Raw genomic sequence first — 14,832 nt, 5'->3', positions numbered from 1 at the left:
GAGCAGGGACTTAAATAAATAAAACTAGATATACTGAATCTTATCCCACAAGACCAGGCCTGTACAACATGCGGTCCGGTGGCTACAAGTAGCCCAGTGAAGGATTTCTAGCAGCTCGGCATTCCGCTGCCGGCTTACTGTTGTGGCTGTTTTATCTCCTGCTATCATCACTTGTGCTGCGCTTTCAGATAAAAGCAACTGTCCCATCAGGCAGCTCTGGACCGAAACTTTCAGCTTCCCAACTTGGGCGGCGTACTGATGTCATTCTATGTATCGATCTACGGATCAGACGCCATGTTTAAGGTGACAAGTACCTTTTACCACTTCTAAGTAGATACTCTTTAGAGCTCGGAGACTGGAATGGGATCAGGATTCTGCAGTTTGGATCTTGGGATGGCTGTCACTGGATATTTGGTGATCTATCAAACGCCAAAAATCCACATTGTTTCTGCGTTACACTGTGTATAATGTTGCACCATCGGTACGCACTTTGTTGCGCATCCGCAGCAGACTACACCTTCTATTGGAAGGGTGAATCCCCTGCGGATCTGCACCAAAGACCGTACCGATATCACGGAATTATACACGGTTTCTGCGTTAAACACAATGTGAATTTTGGTGCTTCTGAACGTATCCCAAAATGGGAAAAGTATCCCGTAGTGTAAGGGCTTATGTACATGACCGTATTACTTCTCCATACCGCTCGAAGCTGTTGCTTGATATGAAGCTCTTTTTGCATAATCCTTCCGCTGTAGAAATTTTTTTTCTTCTATCAAATACCATATGAGTGTTAATATTAGTAGACAACAAAATTGCATCTGTGTAGACTAGGGGTGCACATACTTTCCTGGTCCGAGAGCCACATTGTCATATTATCTCCTTAGTGGCGGCCAACACGCCTTTTTAGTTTCAACGGGTGTTATTAGGATACAAAAATTGATACATTTGTCATTCATGCTTTCACTTTACCCCACGCAGGGGGGGGGGGGATGATGAGTAAAGGGAATAACAGTGATCCATTTTCATACATTTTGAGTATTCCTTTCAAATATTTTCTTCTAATAAGCAAAATTCTAGAATATCAAAAGTTCCTGAATATTAAATAGAATTCTAATTAAACAACTAAACTAAACTAAATCATAGGTCTAGGCTTTTTTCGTAACACAATAGTTACAGTAGGTAACAATGCAACATAAGCCCTTTAAAGGTTAGATGATCATTGGGAAAGTTCTAGATTGAGAGCCGGTTATGACTAAGACCTGGAATATCAAGCATCTCAATCCAGGGTCTCCATAGTTCACTATATCTCGCTAAAGTGTCTGTTTGTATGGCGTGCAACTTTTCATACAAAGCAATCTGAGAGATCCGATTCTAGGCATCATTAAAGGGGTTGTCTCGCGGCAGCAAGTGGGGTTATACACTTCTGTATGGCCATATTAATGCACTTTGTAATATACATCGTGCATTAAATATGAGCCATACAGAAGTTATTCACTTACCTGCTCCGTTGCTAGCGTCCCCGTCGCCATGGATCTGTCTAAATTTGCTGTTTTCTGGCGTTTTTAGACGCGCTTGCGCAGTCCGGTCTTCTGCCTGGTGAATGGGGCCGCTCGTGCTGGAGAGCTGGTCCCGCGTCGTCATCGTAGCTCCGCCCCGTCACGTGTGCCGATTCCAGCCAATCAGGAGGCTGGAATCGGCAATGGACCGCACAGAGCCCGCGGTGCATCGTGGGTGAAGATCCCGGCGGCCATCTTGGAGAGGGAAGAAAGAAGTCGTTGCAGAGTGGGGATTCGGGTAAGTAATAAACTCTTTTTTTTTTTTTTTTTAACCCATCCTTTGGGTTTGTCTCGCGCCGAACGGGGGGCTTATTGAAAGAAAACAAAACACGTTTCGGCGCAAGACAACCCATTTAAATGACAGGGTGGGCTACTTCCACCTAGCCTCTGTATGGATCCTGGTTGCCATGCATACATACTGGATCAGTTTATGTGCTTGATATTTAATTCCTGTAGGGGGGTCTCCTAATAGAAACAGCATTGGGGATTATGGAAGTGGACCTTTTAAGTAGCCTCTCCAATAACCTGTGAACCTGGGACCACAGTCTGGCTACCACCAGACATCTCCACCATATATGCGCCTGAGACCCCATTTCTGTACAACCTCTGAAACATGGAGGTGAAACTGAGGGGAAAAATGTATTTATCCTAACTGGAACTAAATGTGTCTGATGCAGGATCTTGATGGATGTCTCCATTAGGGAGACCTGATGGCTGCCCTTAGTGATAGTTTCGCAGCAATGATGCCATCTTTCCTCTGACATGTGGATTTGTAACTCTGTTTCCCACTTTCGCATGAACGGGAGCTTGCCTTCTGTAATGGGATTATTCAATACGTTATATAGTAAGGATAAGGTTCCCTTCCTCACGGGGTCATTTTTGCATATTCTTTCGAACATTGCCATCTCGGGAATTACCCGTGGCAAACTCGGTGAATGCAGAAAATGGAAAACTTGATTTGCTCTGTAAATTTCAGTTACCGGAGGATTACATTTAGTTTGAAATTGGGTAAGTGTTCATAGATGGGATCCCGTCGCCAAATGGTGGAGGTCTGTCAGTTCATTAATCTTCCACTATTGAAAGTGGATCAGATCCATGCTTGGTGGGAATCTTGTGTTCGGAATGATAGGAAGCATCCTAGAAGGTCTATCAGAAAGCTTAGATTTAAACCGGATATTTCTCCATATTCTCGTGGAATATAAAGTGAGTGGACTTTTGTTGTATAGATTTGGGCTTATGGGGCTATCTGACCATATAAGGGAAGGAAAAGTCTGCGGGGTTATTCTGGATGACTCCATATCGACCCATAGTGGGGCCTTGACCCCCCCCCCTTCAATGTCGTTATCCATTGGGCCGATTGGTCCGCAACATAGTATTTCCTTTCCATAGATTAGTTACGGAAAGCCCACCCTTGTTTTTGTGGTAATGCATGAGGGTATTTTTAATTCTTGGTCGTTTTGAAGCCCAAATAAATTGAAGGATACATCGCTGTAGGTTTGCTATAACTGGGCGGGGGATTGGGATAGGTAGTGTCCTGAATAAATACAGTATGCGAGGCCATAGATTCATTTTCACTGCGTGAATCCTCCCCACCCATGACAATAGAGGGTCATCCCATTCGGTCAGATCCGCCAACAGTTTTTGTATTGGGGGGGTGGGGGTAATTCCATTTATATAAAGTCGCTAACGATGTAGTCAAGTTGATTCCCAGGTAGGGGGATATATTGGTGTTGATGTTGGAATCCGAAATTTAGATCAATATCACATTTATCAGAACTGATTTTAAGTCCCAAGAGTGGTGCCCACTTTTCCAATAGCCCCATTAGATTGGGTAAGGAAGTTAATGGCTGGGTTAGTGTAAGCAGTAAATCATCAGCGAATAGGCTCAATTTGTATTCCACTCCCCTCACTATTGCTCGGAGTTCAATTGCTAACGCGAATAACACTAGCGAGAGGGGACAGTCTTGTCGCGTGCCCCTCCTAATTGGGATAGGAGTCTCTTTGTAGGCAGTTTTAATCGAGTGGAGGGAGTGGAATACAACGCTCCAATAGCACGTACAAAGGTGCCATCGAAACCCATACGCCGCAAGATAAAGAGCAGATAATCCCAGGCGAGAGAGTCAAAGGCTTTTTCAATATCAAGAGCTAATAATGTGACGGGGATTTTTGTATCTTTAGAGTACCGTAATCAACATCAGAAAGGTGCTAAATATTATCTGGGGCGTGTCTAGATGGGATGAACCCCACCTGCTTTTTATCGATGAGGCTTGGAAGGAATTGGTTCAGGCGAGCTGCTAGAATAGAAGTGAAGATTTAGTAATCGATATTTAATTAACGAGATCGGCCTATAGCTCTTGGGTGATAGAGGGTCCTTATTAGCCTTAGGAATGACCGTTCAGTTGGAATTTAAAAATTCCTGAAGGGGGGGGGGGTCGCCTTTCAAAAGAGATTGGAATGGATTCTGTAATGGTCTCAACAGAATATCTTTGTATTTTTATAATAGATTGCAGTATAGCCATCGGGGCCCGGGGCTTTCCCCAACTTTAGGTTATCAATGGCGTGACTTATTTCTTCCGCAGTGACGTCTTTGTTTAGATGGTCTCGTTGGTCTTGAGACAGGGTGGGCAGCGGGAGGGATTCTAAGAAAGTAGGTCCTGCGACCTCTACATTCCCCCTATGTTCTTTATATAGGAACGAGTAGTATGTGGCAACCGCATTATATATCCTGTCTGGGTTAGAGCTGGTTGTGTTGGGGGGAGTATATAGCTTGAATACTGAGTTCATCCTCTGCCTCTCTTAATTTTGCTGCTAGTAATCTGTCTGGCTTATTAGCAAATTTATAATATTTGTAGCCCGTCCACTGGAGCGCCCGATAAAAGGGCGTTCAGCTGAATCTTAATATCCGTAATTTCTTTGATGGTGGCCCTCGAAGGATTGCGTTGATTTATAAGTTTTAAGCAGAAATGGTCTCCTCTCAAGGGCCAAATAAGCTTGCGATTTCTCTTTTTTTCTCTGGGAAGCTAGACGGATTAGCTGTCCTCTGATACAGGCCTTATGAGTGAGCCAAACCCAGTGGGGGTGCGATTCCTGGGTAGAATTCGGACCAAAGAAGTCTGAAATCTGATTATGGATTTGACCTGATATATTGGGATCTCGGATAAGAGCTTCATTGAGTCTCCATTTATTTATGGGCTTGGGGATCTCGTCACAATGGACCACTGCGAGAACCAAGTCGTGGTCTGACCACGAGCATGGATGGTGCCTAGATGTTACCAGTGTAGGTAGAAGGGACGTAGACCCAACAAGCCTTTTTACTGACCTCACTAATGGGCTTTAAACCTGCACATACATCTTTTCTTTACACTAATTTGTTTTATTGGGTTTTATAATAAACATAGAATAACAGAAAGTTGACGTATTTGTTGTGTTAGAATACAGTTTCTAACAGCCAGGCTCCTGCTAGAACTACCAAGCGCAGAGGAACCCCAGATTCTTGCAGTTTAACTCCTTACATGCACAATCAATAGCAACTGCAGCGTGTGAGCAGGTAACTGGGCAGGAAGTGTGTGTGTGTCTCTTTCTGTAACCCATCAGCACCCCGCAGTGCGATTGCAAGATGGTACTAATGGTTTGAATTCAATGAATGTCCGAGTGCAGCCTGTGATTAGCTGAGTGCTGTGACCATTCACAGGCAGCGCTCATCTGTCATTCATTGAATGCCTGGGATTGGCTGAGCGCTCAGCCAATCAGATACAGCTCTTTCAGCAGATGGGGATTTTAAATCCCCGCCTGATGAAAGAACTTCAGAGCAGTGCAGGGAGAAGACCCAACTGAGCCCCGGCAGCTGCAGAGAGGTGAGTGTGTGTGTATATATATATATATATATATATATATATATATATATATATATATATATATATATATATATATAATTTTTATTTTTTTTTTTATTTATTTTTTACACATGCTATGGATGATTTTCAGGGAAGGGCTTATATTTAAAGTCCTTCCCTGAAAATCACTGCGGGGGGATGTTGCCTGTGTTCTGCATACCCACTCTCAAAACTGTCACTCAAACTGCCATTTGAGCGACTTTTGAGCGATCATCTTGCCGTGTAAAGATGTCTTTTGAGCGATAATCGTTGTGTCTAAATTAGGCATTAGATGCCGCCTCTGACAGAGTCCAATAGGCTGCTGTCTTAGGCTTAGTTGAATGCACTATATAAGTAATGCAGTGTACTGTCCAAGTGCTCGATCACATCTTCAAGACCCCGTCATGGACTGAAAAATGACGTTAAAAGTTTAATAAAATCTAATTTAAAGAAGAAAAAATCCAGTTAAAAAAATGCACAATTTTTTCCTACAAAACCAATATTAAATAGATAAAATACCCTATAAATGCTTTTAAAAAGCAACACATTATGGGTAGAACTGCATTCCTAACGACACAAACAATGAAAATAGTTCATTTATCATGCACAGTGAAAGCTGTAAAAATAATTTTACAAAATGCCAGAATTTCTATTTTTGTTTTGTTCGTCTCCCAAAAATCCCAATAAAAAGCAATCCAAAAGCTACATGTACCTCAAAATAGTACCAATAAAACTGCAACTCTTACCGCAAAAAACAAGTCCCCACACAGCTCCGCTTTTCCTGCTGATGAAAAATAGAAATGTTCTGGATCTTAGAATGCGAAGATGCAGATTCAATTGTTTTTCTTTAAAAATCTAGTTCTATTGCTTAGAAAAATTCTATATAAACTTGGTATCGCATTAATCGTGCTGATCCAGATTAGAAAACCAAGCCCTAAAATAATGGCAGAATTTCTGGGGTGTTTTTTGTCGTAAAAACCTCCATATGGGTACATTGTGAATACCATTTTCATTCTCTAAATAGTGGACTGGTTTTCATATAGCAAATACTTTGGATCCTATACGGCAGTGTTCCCCAACTCCAGTCCTCACGGACCCCCAACAGGTCATGTTTTCAGGATTTCCTCAGTGTTGCACAGGTGATGTAATTATTGCCCATGCCTCAGACATTGCCACAGGTGTTCTTACCATAGGATATCCTGAAAACATGACCTGTTGGGGTGCCTTGAGGACCGGAGTTGGGGACCCCTGCTATACGGTACCCATATCTTCTGTACGGTAGGTGATCCATAACACAACTTTATACAATAACTTTTTGGAACATCATGCGGTCAAACTGTTACAGGCATGCTTTACTCATTTGTACAGGGTGCTGATTTGGTATTGATTTTTTTTTTCATATGGTGGTGTAAATGTGGCATAAGGAAAGTAATTAAAGGGGTTGTCCATCAATAGCAGATCAGCCCAGGATCCCTGCCGATCAGCAGCCTGGTGAGACCGTGCACTAATGCACAGAGCTTGTCTGGTTTCTGCCAGATGCAGACCGCTCTGATCCCGCCGCAGTGGCCCACTTTGTTAGTACAAAGTACCAAATGAAATAAATGGGAACATGGAGTGTAATATTAACCCAATACCGCAGTGGGGTCAGAGAGTTTGCTTCCATCAGGAATCTGCTTTGTGCATGAATGCACAGGTCCAGCAAACGGCTAATTGGTGAGGGTCCTAGGAGGAAGACCCCGCTAATCTACTAAGATGGCTTATCCTGAAGTTCGGCCAAGCATAGTTTAAAGGGGTATTCTGAGACTTTGCTAACTTTCTCTATTGATGACTGGTCATCAATAGATGATCGTCAGGGACCTGCCGCTTATATGCCTGCTTATCGGCTTATACCCAGTTCTGCTGCTGCTATGGTCATCAGAGGAAGCAGAAAGTGCTAACCATTTAGAACTGGCCCAGTTTGGTATTACAGCGCTGCTCCCTTCAGTAGGAGCTGCTCTATCGTCAACACTTTCTGCTACCTCCGATGATTATAGCGGCAGCGGGTCCCTGGCGATCATCTATTGATGACCTGTCACTAAATAAAGTTACTAAAGTCCTGAAATACCCCTTTAACCCTATCCAATCCAATTTCGTTGTTAATCCGTCCAAAAGCAATCGTCTTTACCTGAAACCAATGAAAGTCGAGGTAATTATTTTCATAGGAATCAATGTAAATTCAATTAATTCGCTCTAGACGTTCCAAAAAACGCACCAAACCACATTAGTGGAGAATAAATATGGTCTTTAATACCAAAAGCAATAATAAATGAATATAAAAGACTGCTGTAAAGAATAAATTAACCTTTAACATGTTACTGTGTGTTCTCTGTGCTGTTACATAGGACTACAGGTCACATCTACTACATCATCTGTCCTCAGTGTTATCACTGTGTTCTCTGTGCTGTTACATTGGAGTGCAATTGTACTGTACTATACTAGTGTATTACCCGTTGCTGATGATGGATAAGGGTGGGTTGCATTAGTAGCAGGAGGAGACGCCAAGGAGAAGGTCTGGTGGGTTCAGCAGCAACGTCGCATGGGCCGGTACACGCCGGTATTGTTAAAGGCAACCAATGTTACTAGAGACAAAATTTTGGCTAAAAAATACAGCCTTACTTGAAATCGGCCTTAGTAGATGTTGATCGGCAGGGATCCTGTAGAGGTAATCTAGTAGACGTTTTACTGTATTGCTAGTAGAGGCTTTACTCTATTGCTAAAATCCAGTCATTCCTAACCACGGGCACGCTAAAGACACTTGTCGCCCTCACCCCCCCCCCCCCCCCCCCCCCCGACTGGACTACTAAATGCAGCAGCTAGGCTCATTTTTTCTATCCAGCCATTTCTCAGATGCCTCTGCACTATGCCAGTCACTGCATCGGCTGCCCGTCCACTACAGAACTAAATGTAAACTCATCACCCTCACCCACAAAGCCCTCCATGGCGCTGCGCCACCGTACATCGCCTCCCTCCTGTCCGTACACCACCCAGCCCGCTCACTCCGATCCACTAACACACTCAGACTAAACACCCCTCTAATACGAACATCCCACGCTCGCCTCCAGGACTTCACCAGAGCAGCACCCATCCTCTGGAACGCTCTACCCCAAGACATCCGGACAGTTCCCAATGCACGAAACTTCAGACGCATCCTAAAAATGCACCTCTTCAGGGAGGCATACCAAATTTCCTGACCTAGTCCCCCTGCCCCACCCTATGGACCCCACACCTTCCATGCTCCCTATTGCATATGTCCTCTACCCCTGCACCTCCTTACCACCACAACCCGTTTACTTTCTAATAACTGATTTCCACATGTAATTCCCGTACTGCCTGTGTTCCCCCATGCCTCATCCCCCCCCCCTCCCCACCTTGTACCTCCTGTATCACCCCCACCCAGTTTGTTTCAAACTGATTGTACATAACAGGTAATTGTTGTATTGTCTGTGTTCTCCAATGCTTGAAAGCGCTGCGGAATAAGTTGCCGGTATACAAGTAAAGATTATTACCGCTTTTTTATCTTTCCTTTCTTGATATATCCATATGCAGAAAACTGGTTGGATGTGGAACCGTTCCCCTGTGTAGTGTAATATACACATACAGAAGGGGGCTCCGATGTCAGACTTTCCTTCTGCATAGTGCTAGAATCGTGTGTCGGACCTCGCCCGACATGGGAGCTATACAGGGAAATCTCAATGTCGGACAAGGACCGACGCTGGATTGGAAAGGGTTAAAGCTGGAAATCCCTTTAACCACTTCATAATGGAAAATCTAGTGTAGTGCAGTGTGAATGTATTGCTCATAGGGTTACAAAGCGTATCTCGAAATTACTTCATATTATTTATACTGCCTTGTACACTCCGTTCAGGCACTGCATAAAGCAATAGGATGGCGCTCCCCACCAAAAAATGTCCCTACTAGGTGACCTTACATTCAGCGTGACATTACAGGGACTTGTGGAAGTGACACCTCGGCTCTCAATTGTCTTAGCAGCAGCTTTTAGATCATATCCTGCAATAGAGATGGAAAAGTCTTGGTGTGACCACAATTCCTGCAGAGCGCAGTTATAGGAACTCTTTCCTGTCCCGGCCCTGAAGTTACTTAATAGTTGTGTGACTCCCTTCTACTGAATGAATCATCTACATTCGAGCCAGCTATACCCCCCCTTCCCCTTCCCCCCCTTTTTTTTTCCAGTACAAACCCCACTTTGCTAAGCAGTCCCTGCAGGACATAGCTATGCATGGCCGCAGTGTTTGTGTGATCGACCACAAGCATGCAGAGCATGGCAATAGACCTTCATTCTTGTCTGCAAACAGCAGATACAATTCAGTCTGTGTATGCAAAATGTCAACCATTTCTGTGGGTTGTGAGCAAGAACAAAAATCCTTCTCTCCTAAAACCGAGGCAGAAAAGGAGAACTGGAAGACATTAGGCTGGATGGTCAAAATAGTCTGAAAGAATATCTAAGGCGACGTAGCCTAAATCTAAAACAGAGCTGACCTTATATAATCTATAGGCGATCCATCATCACTGGAGGAAGCCACATGGGACAAGTACTGTTCTGTACTACCGTTTCCAGACCTAGTAAGTGAGCGGATTTTAGGAATAGCTGTCTGACCAAGGAATCTTCCTCCAACCTTCAGTGGCTTCGGGGTGACCTACTTCCTTAATTATGTATGCTCACGGTTTCTTGAGCAATGGATAATAACCAGTTGGCCTTTTCTTGCAGAACTTCTCGGATCGACCAAGAGGTTAAATATCAATTATCAGGACAGTGATGGGTGAGTATATACTTCTGTTTGTTGCCTCTAACTCCGGTTGCTATGTCTGTCGGCCATATACTAACTGATCTACTGACACAAAATACAAGGGCAGGTGGAAGCATCACATCCATCAGCATGCACATCCCGTAATATGGAGGACCATAGCACAGGGGTAAAATACTGATGAACAAACACCACCATACCTACCACATATTGAGGGGAGTGACTGCTTAGTATTACACTTGCACATAGATAAGGCATACAAAGGGTATCCGTTCAAGTGATACATGTGGTGCACCAATCCGTCTTACAACCTATTTTTGACGCCACATACAATTCAGCCCAGCGGGTTGTCCTGCACCCCAGAAGTGAGCCGTACTTGCACCAACACCCTGAGCTTCCCCAGCATTTAAAGCCAGACTGCTTACAGAAAAAATACTGATAAATACGTGGCATACATACTCTTACAAGTCCACGTCGGGAGTCCCCGTTTTCTTGCAAATCCTTACTAAATTCTTCAAGAGGATTCATGCGTGACTGGGAAGTTTTTGTTAGCCATTAAAAGGTATCCTATCTGCAAGATTACTTATTTTTTCTCACTGAGAACAATTACACATTGCTCTACTGGCTAACACAGTACCAAATCTTTTTGGGGGGGAAATATGAGAAATCTATAGCCCAGATAACACTCTGGCCTGGTGACCTCCTAACACTAATTTAGAGACCATAAAACTTTCACATCTTTGTCAGTGGGCTATTTAAGTATTAGTGTTTCTACTGATTCTGTTCTGGTATTTTTTTTAAGTGCAAATTAATCACATCCATGTCTGTGCCTTGTCTTAAGTGTGTGCGTGTGTGTGTGTGTGTGCATGCCTCTTCTGATGTATTTCATTATGCCCTAGGAAGAACCCTGACTAGGTTTGAAAGCTCACTATCGTCATGTATTTTTGTTAGCCATTAAAAGGTATCATATCTTCAAGATTACTTGGTTTCTCTTTGGGCCCATTTAGACGGGACAAATGTTAAGCAAACAATGTCTGACACTTGTCCCCGCACATACTAGCTCCCATGCTGCTGCACGGGAGCTAGTATCGTTGGTTTACAGCGGGTCGGCTAGAGGAGATTTAACTCCGCGCGCTCCCCTGCCCCTCTCCATTGTCTTAACATAGCGGCCGTTCAGTTACATATTATGTTAGGCTGAATGAAGACAGTGTCCATCTAGTTCAGCCCGTTTTAACATCCTCCATGTTTGTCCAGAGAGGGGCAAATTTGAGACAAACAACCCCGCTGGTCACCTAATGTCTATATCTTGTAATATCATAGCTCTCTAGAAAGACATCTAGTCTCTTAAACTCTATGGATTTTTGCCATCACCACGTCCTCAGGCAGAGAGTTCCACAGTCTCACTGCTCTTACCGTAAACAACCCCTTTCTATGTTGGTGATGAAACTTGCTTTCTTTTAGACGTAGAGGATGCCCACTTGTTGCTGTCGCAGTCCTGGGTATAAACAGATCATGGGAGAGATCCTTGTATCGTCCCCTCATGTATTTATACATAGTTATTTGAGTGCCCCTTAGCCGTCTTTTTTCCAGGGTAAATAATCCCAATTATAATAGCCTCTCTGGGTATTCCAGTCCTCTCATTCCATTTATTATTTGAACAGCTGCTATTTACACTGAACTATCAGCTGATCGTCCATCGTTTATGCAGCATAAACGATGGACAATGAGCTGATTGCTGATCGCTCAGTGTAAATAGCAGCTGTTCAGTACTGAACGACTGCTATGTTAAGTCAATGGAGAGGGGTGGGGGAGAGCGAGGAGTGAAATCTCCTGCAGGTTCCCTGCCCCTTTGCTGGCCAGTCTGTGAGAGAGCCAGCGTTACTAGCTCCTGTGCAACAGCATGGAAGTGAGTATTTGCGGGAACGAGTGTCAGGCATCGTTTCCCCAACATTCGTCCCGTCTAACAATCACAAATTTTTTTTTTACCACATATAAAACACAGAAGGAGGATATATTTGGCCAATGTCTTTCAAGCTGAAGCGGTCTTAATTATGCCATGATTAAGAACTCTTGAGTTCGATACACATTGACCAACTAATGTGAGAACCGGGGTCTGTTCGCCTGTAATGCTGTTTATACCGGATTACTACATAAATTATTGCATTTTTATCCTAATACACAAGCCTTTCCTTATTTGAAGGAAACCTGCTTGGGAATCGCTGTACGAGGTTTGTTCACATATTTGTCGGAGCCCCGAGTGCAGATCCCACACACCATGCCAGATGAAATAATACCGCATAATGTGCAGGCTTGTCCGGTAAAACCAGGGAGGTGCGAGGGAAACCCAGTGCAGGATTCAACACTTCAGCAAGTTTTTTTTGTTACTCTACTCATATGATTGAGCTGAATAATGGAAAGCCCCACTGCGAGTGTAAACAAAGCCTTACAGAATATAGGGGTTATTTAAAGCTGGCATTCACGCCTCGCGGAATCGCTTCGGATTCTCTGCAGCAGGAAAGTTTACTATCTAAGTGCATGGGATTAAAACAAACCCCGTTCATGTTTAGAGTAGAGAAAAAAAACACTAAAGTTTTTTTTTTTTGTTTTTTTTTTTACTGCAGCTGTACAGTAACTCTAACCTGCGGATTAGTTGCAGAAATTCCCCAACATATCCATAGCGTTTCCGCAACATGTGAACGCACCCTGACGTACTATGACAGTGAATGGGATTGGAGCAAATCCTGTTCATATGTAGAGGAAAAAAACGATGGATTTTCTGCATATGGTACCGTAACTTGAACCGGCGGTTTTACTGCATTTCTGCAGCAGAACTGCAGCGTTTCCACTTTGTGTGAGCGCACCCTAAAGGTGTTTCACAGGCAGTTATCACCACTTGGCCTCCCATTAACTTGGCAAGTAAATGGGGAATAGAAGAGCACATGTATGCCGGTTATCTGATTCCTGGCCAATGCTCCCCCATACCTCAGGAGTATATGGCTGGCAGGGTCTGCTGATGCCCATGCGTGAAGATGATGGGACATAACAGTGCTTTCACTTATGGAGATTGTAGTCTACCGATGAATGGGCGCAGCATACTGGTGGGTGCCGCAGCGAGATAACTATCTTTAAGGCCTCATGTCCACTAGCTAAATGAAATTGCGGATTTTGCCTATAGGGAATCATTGGCCATCCGCGGTCCATGAAATTGATTTTTGCACCCGCGGATGGCATTTTAGAAGAATTGCGTTTTTCACACGCGGGAGAAAAAACGCGGCATGCTCCATTCTGCCGCGGATTCCTCGCAGATCGGCAACATTGCTATCACATTGATAGCAATGTGTGGGGATATCTGCATGCAAAAAAATACCATTTAAAGCGAATCCGCCGTGGAAATCCGCGGCAGATTCTGCGCGGATTGTATTTTTCGAGTGGACATGAGGCCTAAAGCAACCATAAAAATGCTCACTTGTCAGAAACACATCACCCCATGTAAACTGGGGATCTGCTGCGAGCGATTGCGTTTTACGTAGGGATGAAGGATTGTAGTAATGATCTTTTGTCCCCGTACTACCATCATCTGCCTGTTTAACCATTATTAATAAGTACTGATCGAGCTACTCGTTGTTACTATGGACAGATTAGTAATTATTAGGACATTCTAATACCAGTGTTTCTAGTGGCGCAATGCACCACTTAGTGATATAATATAGTGAAAGGGATTGGAGTTGTAAATATACGGGGCGGAGCATGTAACACACTCACTCACGGACAAGTGGTCATTAGTACTTTGATGATTAGCTACTTGTCTAAAACCATCCTAACAGTTCTTTTAGACTGCCCAAACTAAATGACAAACGATAAGCGAACGAATACATCATACATCATACAGTCACTGGCAGGCACTATATAGTGAACGATTATCATTCAGTTTCGCATGATCCAGGGAGAAATTCTGCAATAATCGTTACATGTGAAAACACCCTTAATATTGATGGTCATTTTGGTAATTTATCAACCATGTGAACATGGGTATATAGAGCTAACGAGAGAGCTTCATTAAAACCTAGCAGAGCGCTGGTAATGTTACCTTGTGCAGCATATGCCAACTTTCACGGACGCAGGTTAAAAACCGTGCCAGGTCGGGCTTAGCTTATTCAGCTGCTCTGCTAATTAGAATAAGTCTCACTCATTGAAGCCTCGTTTATCTTTTCTGACCCACTGGCCATGGGTGTTTAAAAAAAAAAAAAAATTTGTTCCCTTCCCAACAGGCGCCATAGGCCTCCCGCCAAGTGAGCCAGAAATGTAATGTACCGTACACCAGTGAGGGACAAAAACCTCCGACCTGCCTGTCTGTACATGGTTAGCTTTTCCTTTCTGGTGAAGACTCTGGTCTTGGCTTATGTGCCTAGTCTAAAAGGTCGGACAGTGACTTGTAGGAAAGCTACCTCTAATACGTGGCACTGCTCCAGCATTGTACCATCTTCCAAAGTGGTGCAATAGGACTTGATAAAAGTGGAGTTTGGTCTGAACACCATAGGGCACTTTTATTCCTGCTGCTGTGCCAGTGTGATTTCTTTTTTATTTTTTTATTTTTTTTCTTCT

General features: G+C 43.6%; 1 protein-coding gene across 2 annotated transcripts in view; it reads left to right on the top strand.

Moving 5' to 3' along the window:
- Positions 1-14,832, top strand: part of CASKIN2 (CASK interacting protein 2) — a 44,778-nt gene that overhangs the window by 13,058 nt on the left and 16,888 nt on the right. The window contains exons 1-2 of one of the 2 annotated variants that reach the window (XM_066587511.1): positions 9,920-10,048; positions 10,194-10,245. In XM_066587511.1, the coding sequence (XP_066443608.1) occupies positions 10,009-10,048; positions 10,194-10,245 (92 nt within the window). In that variant the 5' untranslated portion in view covers positions 9,920-10,008. Of the gene's footprint in view, positions 1-9,919; positions 10,049-10,193; positions 10,246-14,832 lie in introns of those variants that run through there. The other variant, XM_066587510.1, reaches the window with a different exon arrangement.

Source organism: Eleutherodactylus coqui, chromosome 13, assembly GCF_035609145.1.
Source record: "Eleutherodactylus coqui strain aEleCoq1 chromosome 13, aEleCoq1.hap1, whole genome shotgun sequence".
Taxonomy (NCBI): domain Eukaryota; kingdom Metazoa; phylum Chordata; class Amphibia; order Anura; family Eleutherodactylidae; genus Eleutherodactylus; species Eleutherodactylus coqui.
The sequence above is the reverse complement of the archived record's forward strand: the minus strand, read 5'-3'. Positions and strand labels throughout refer to the sequence as shown.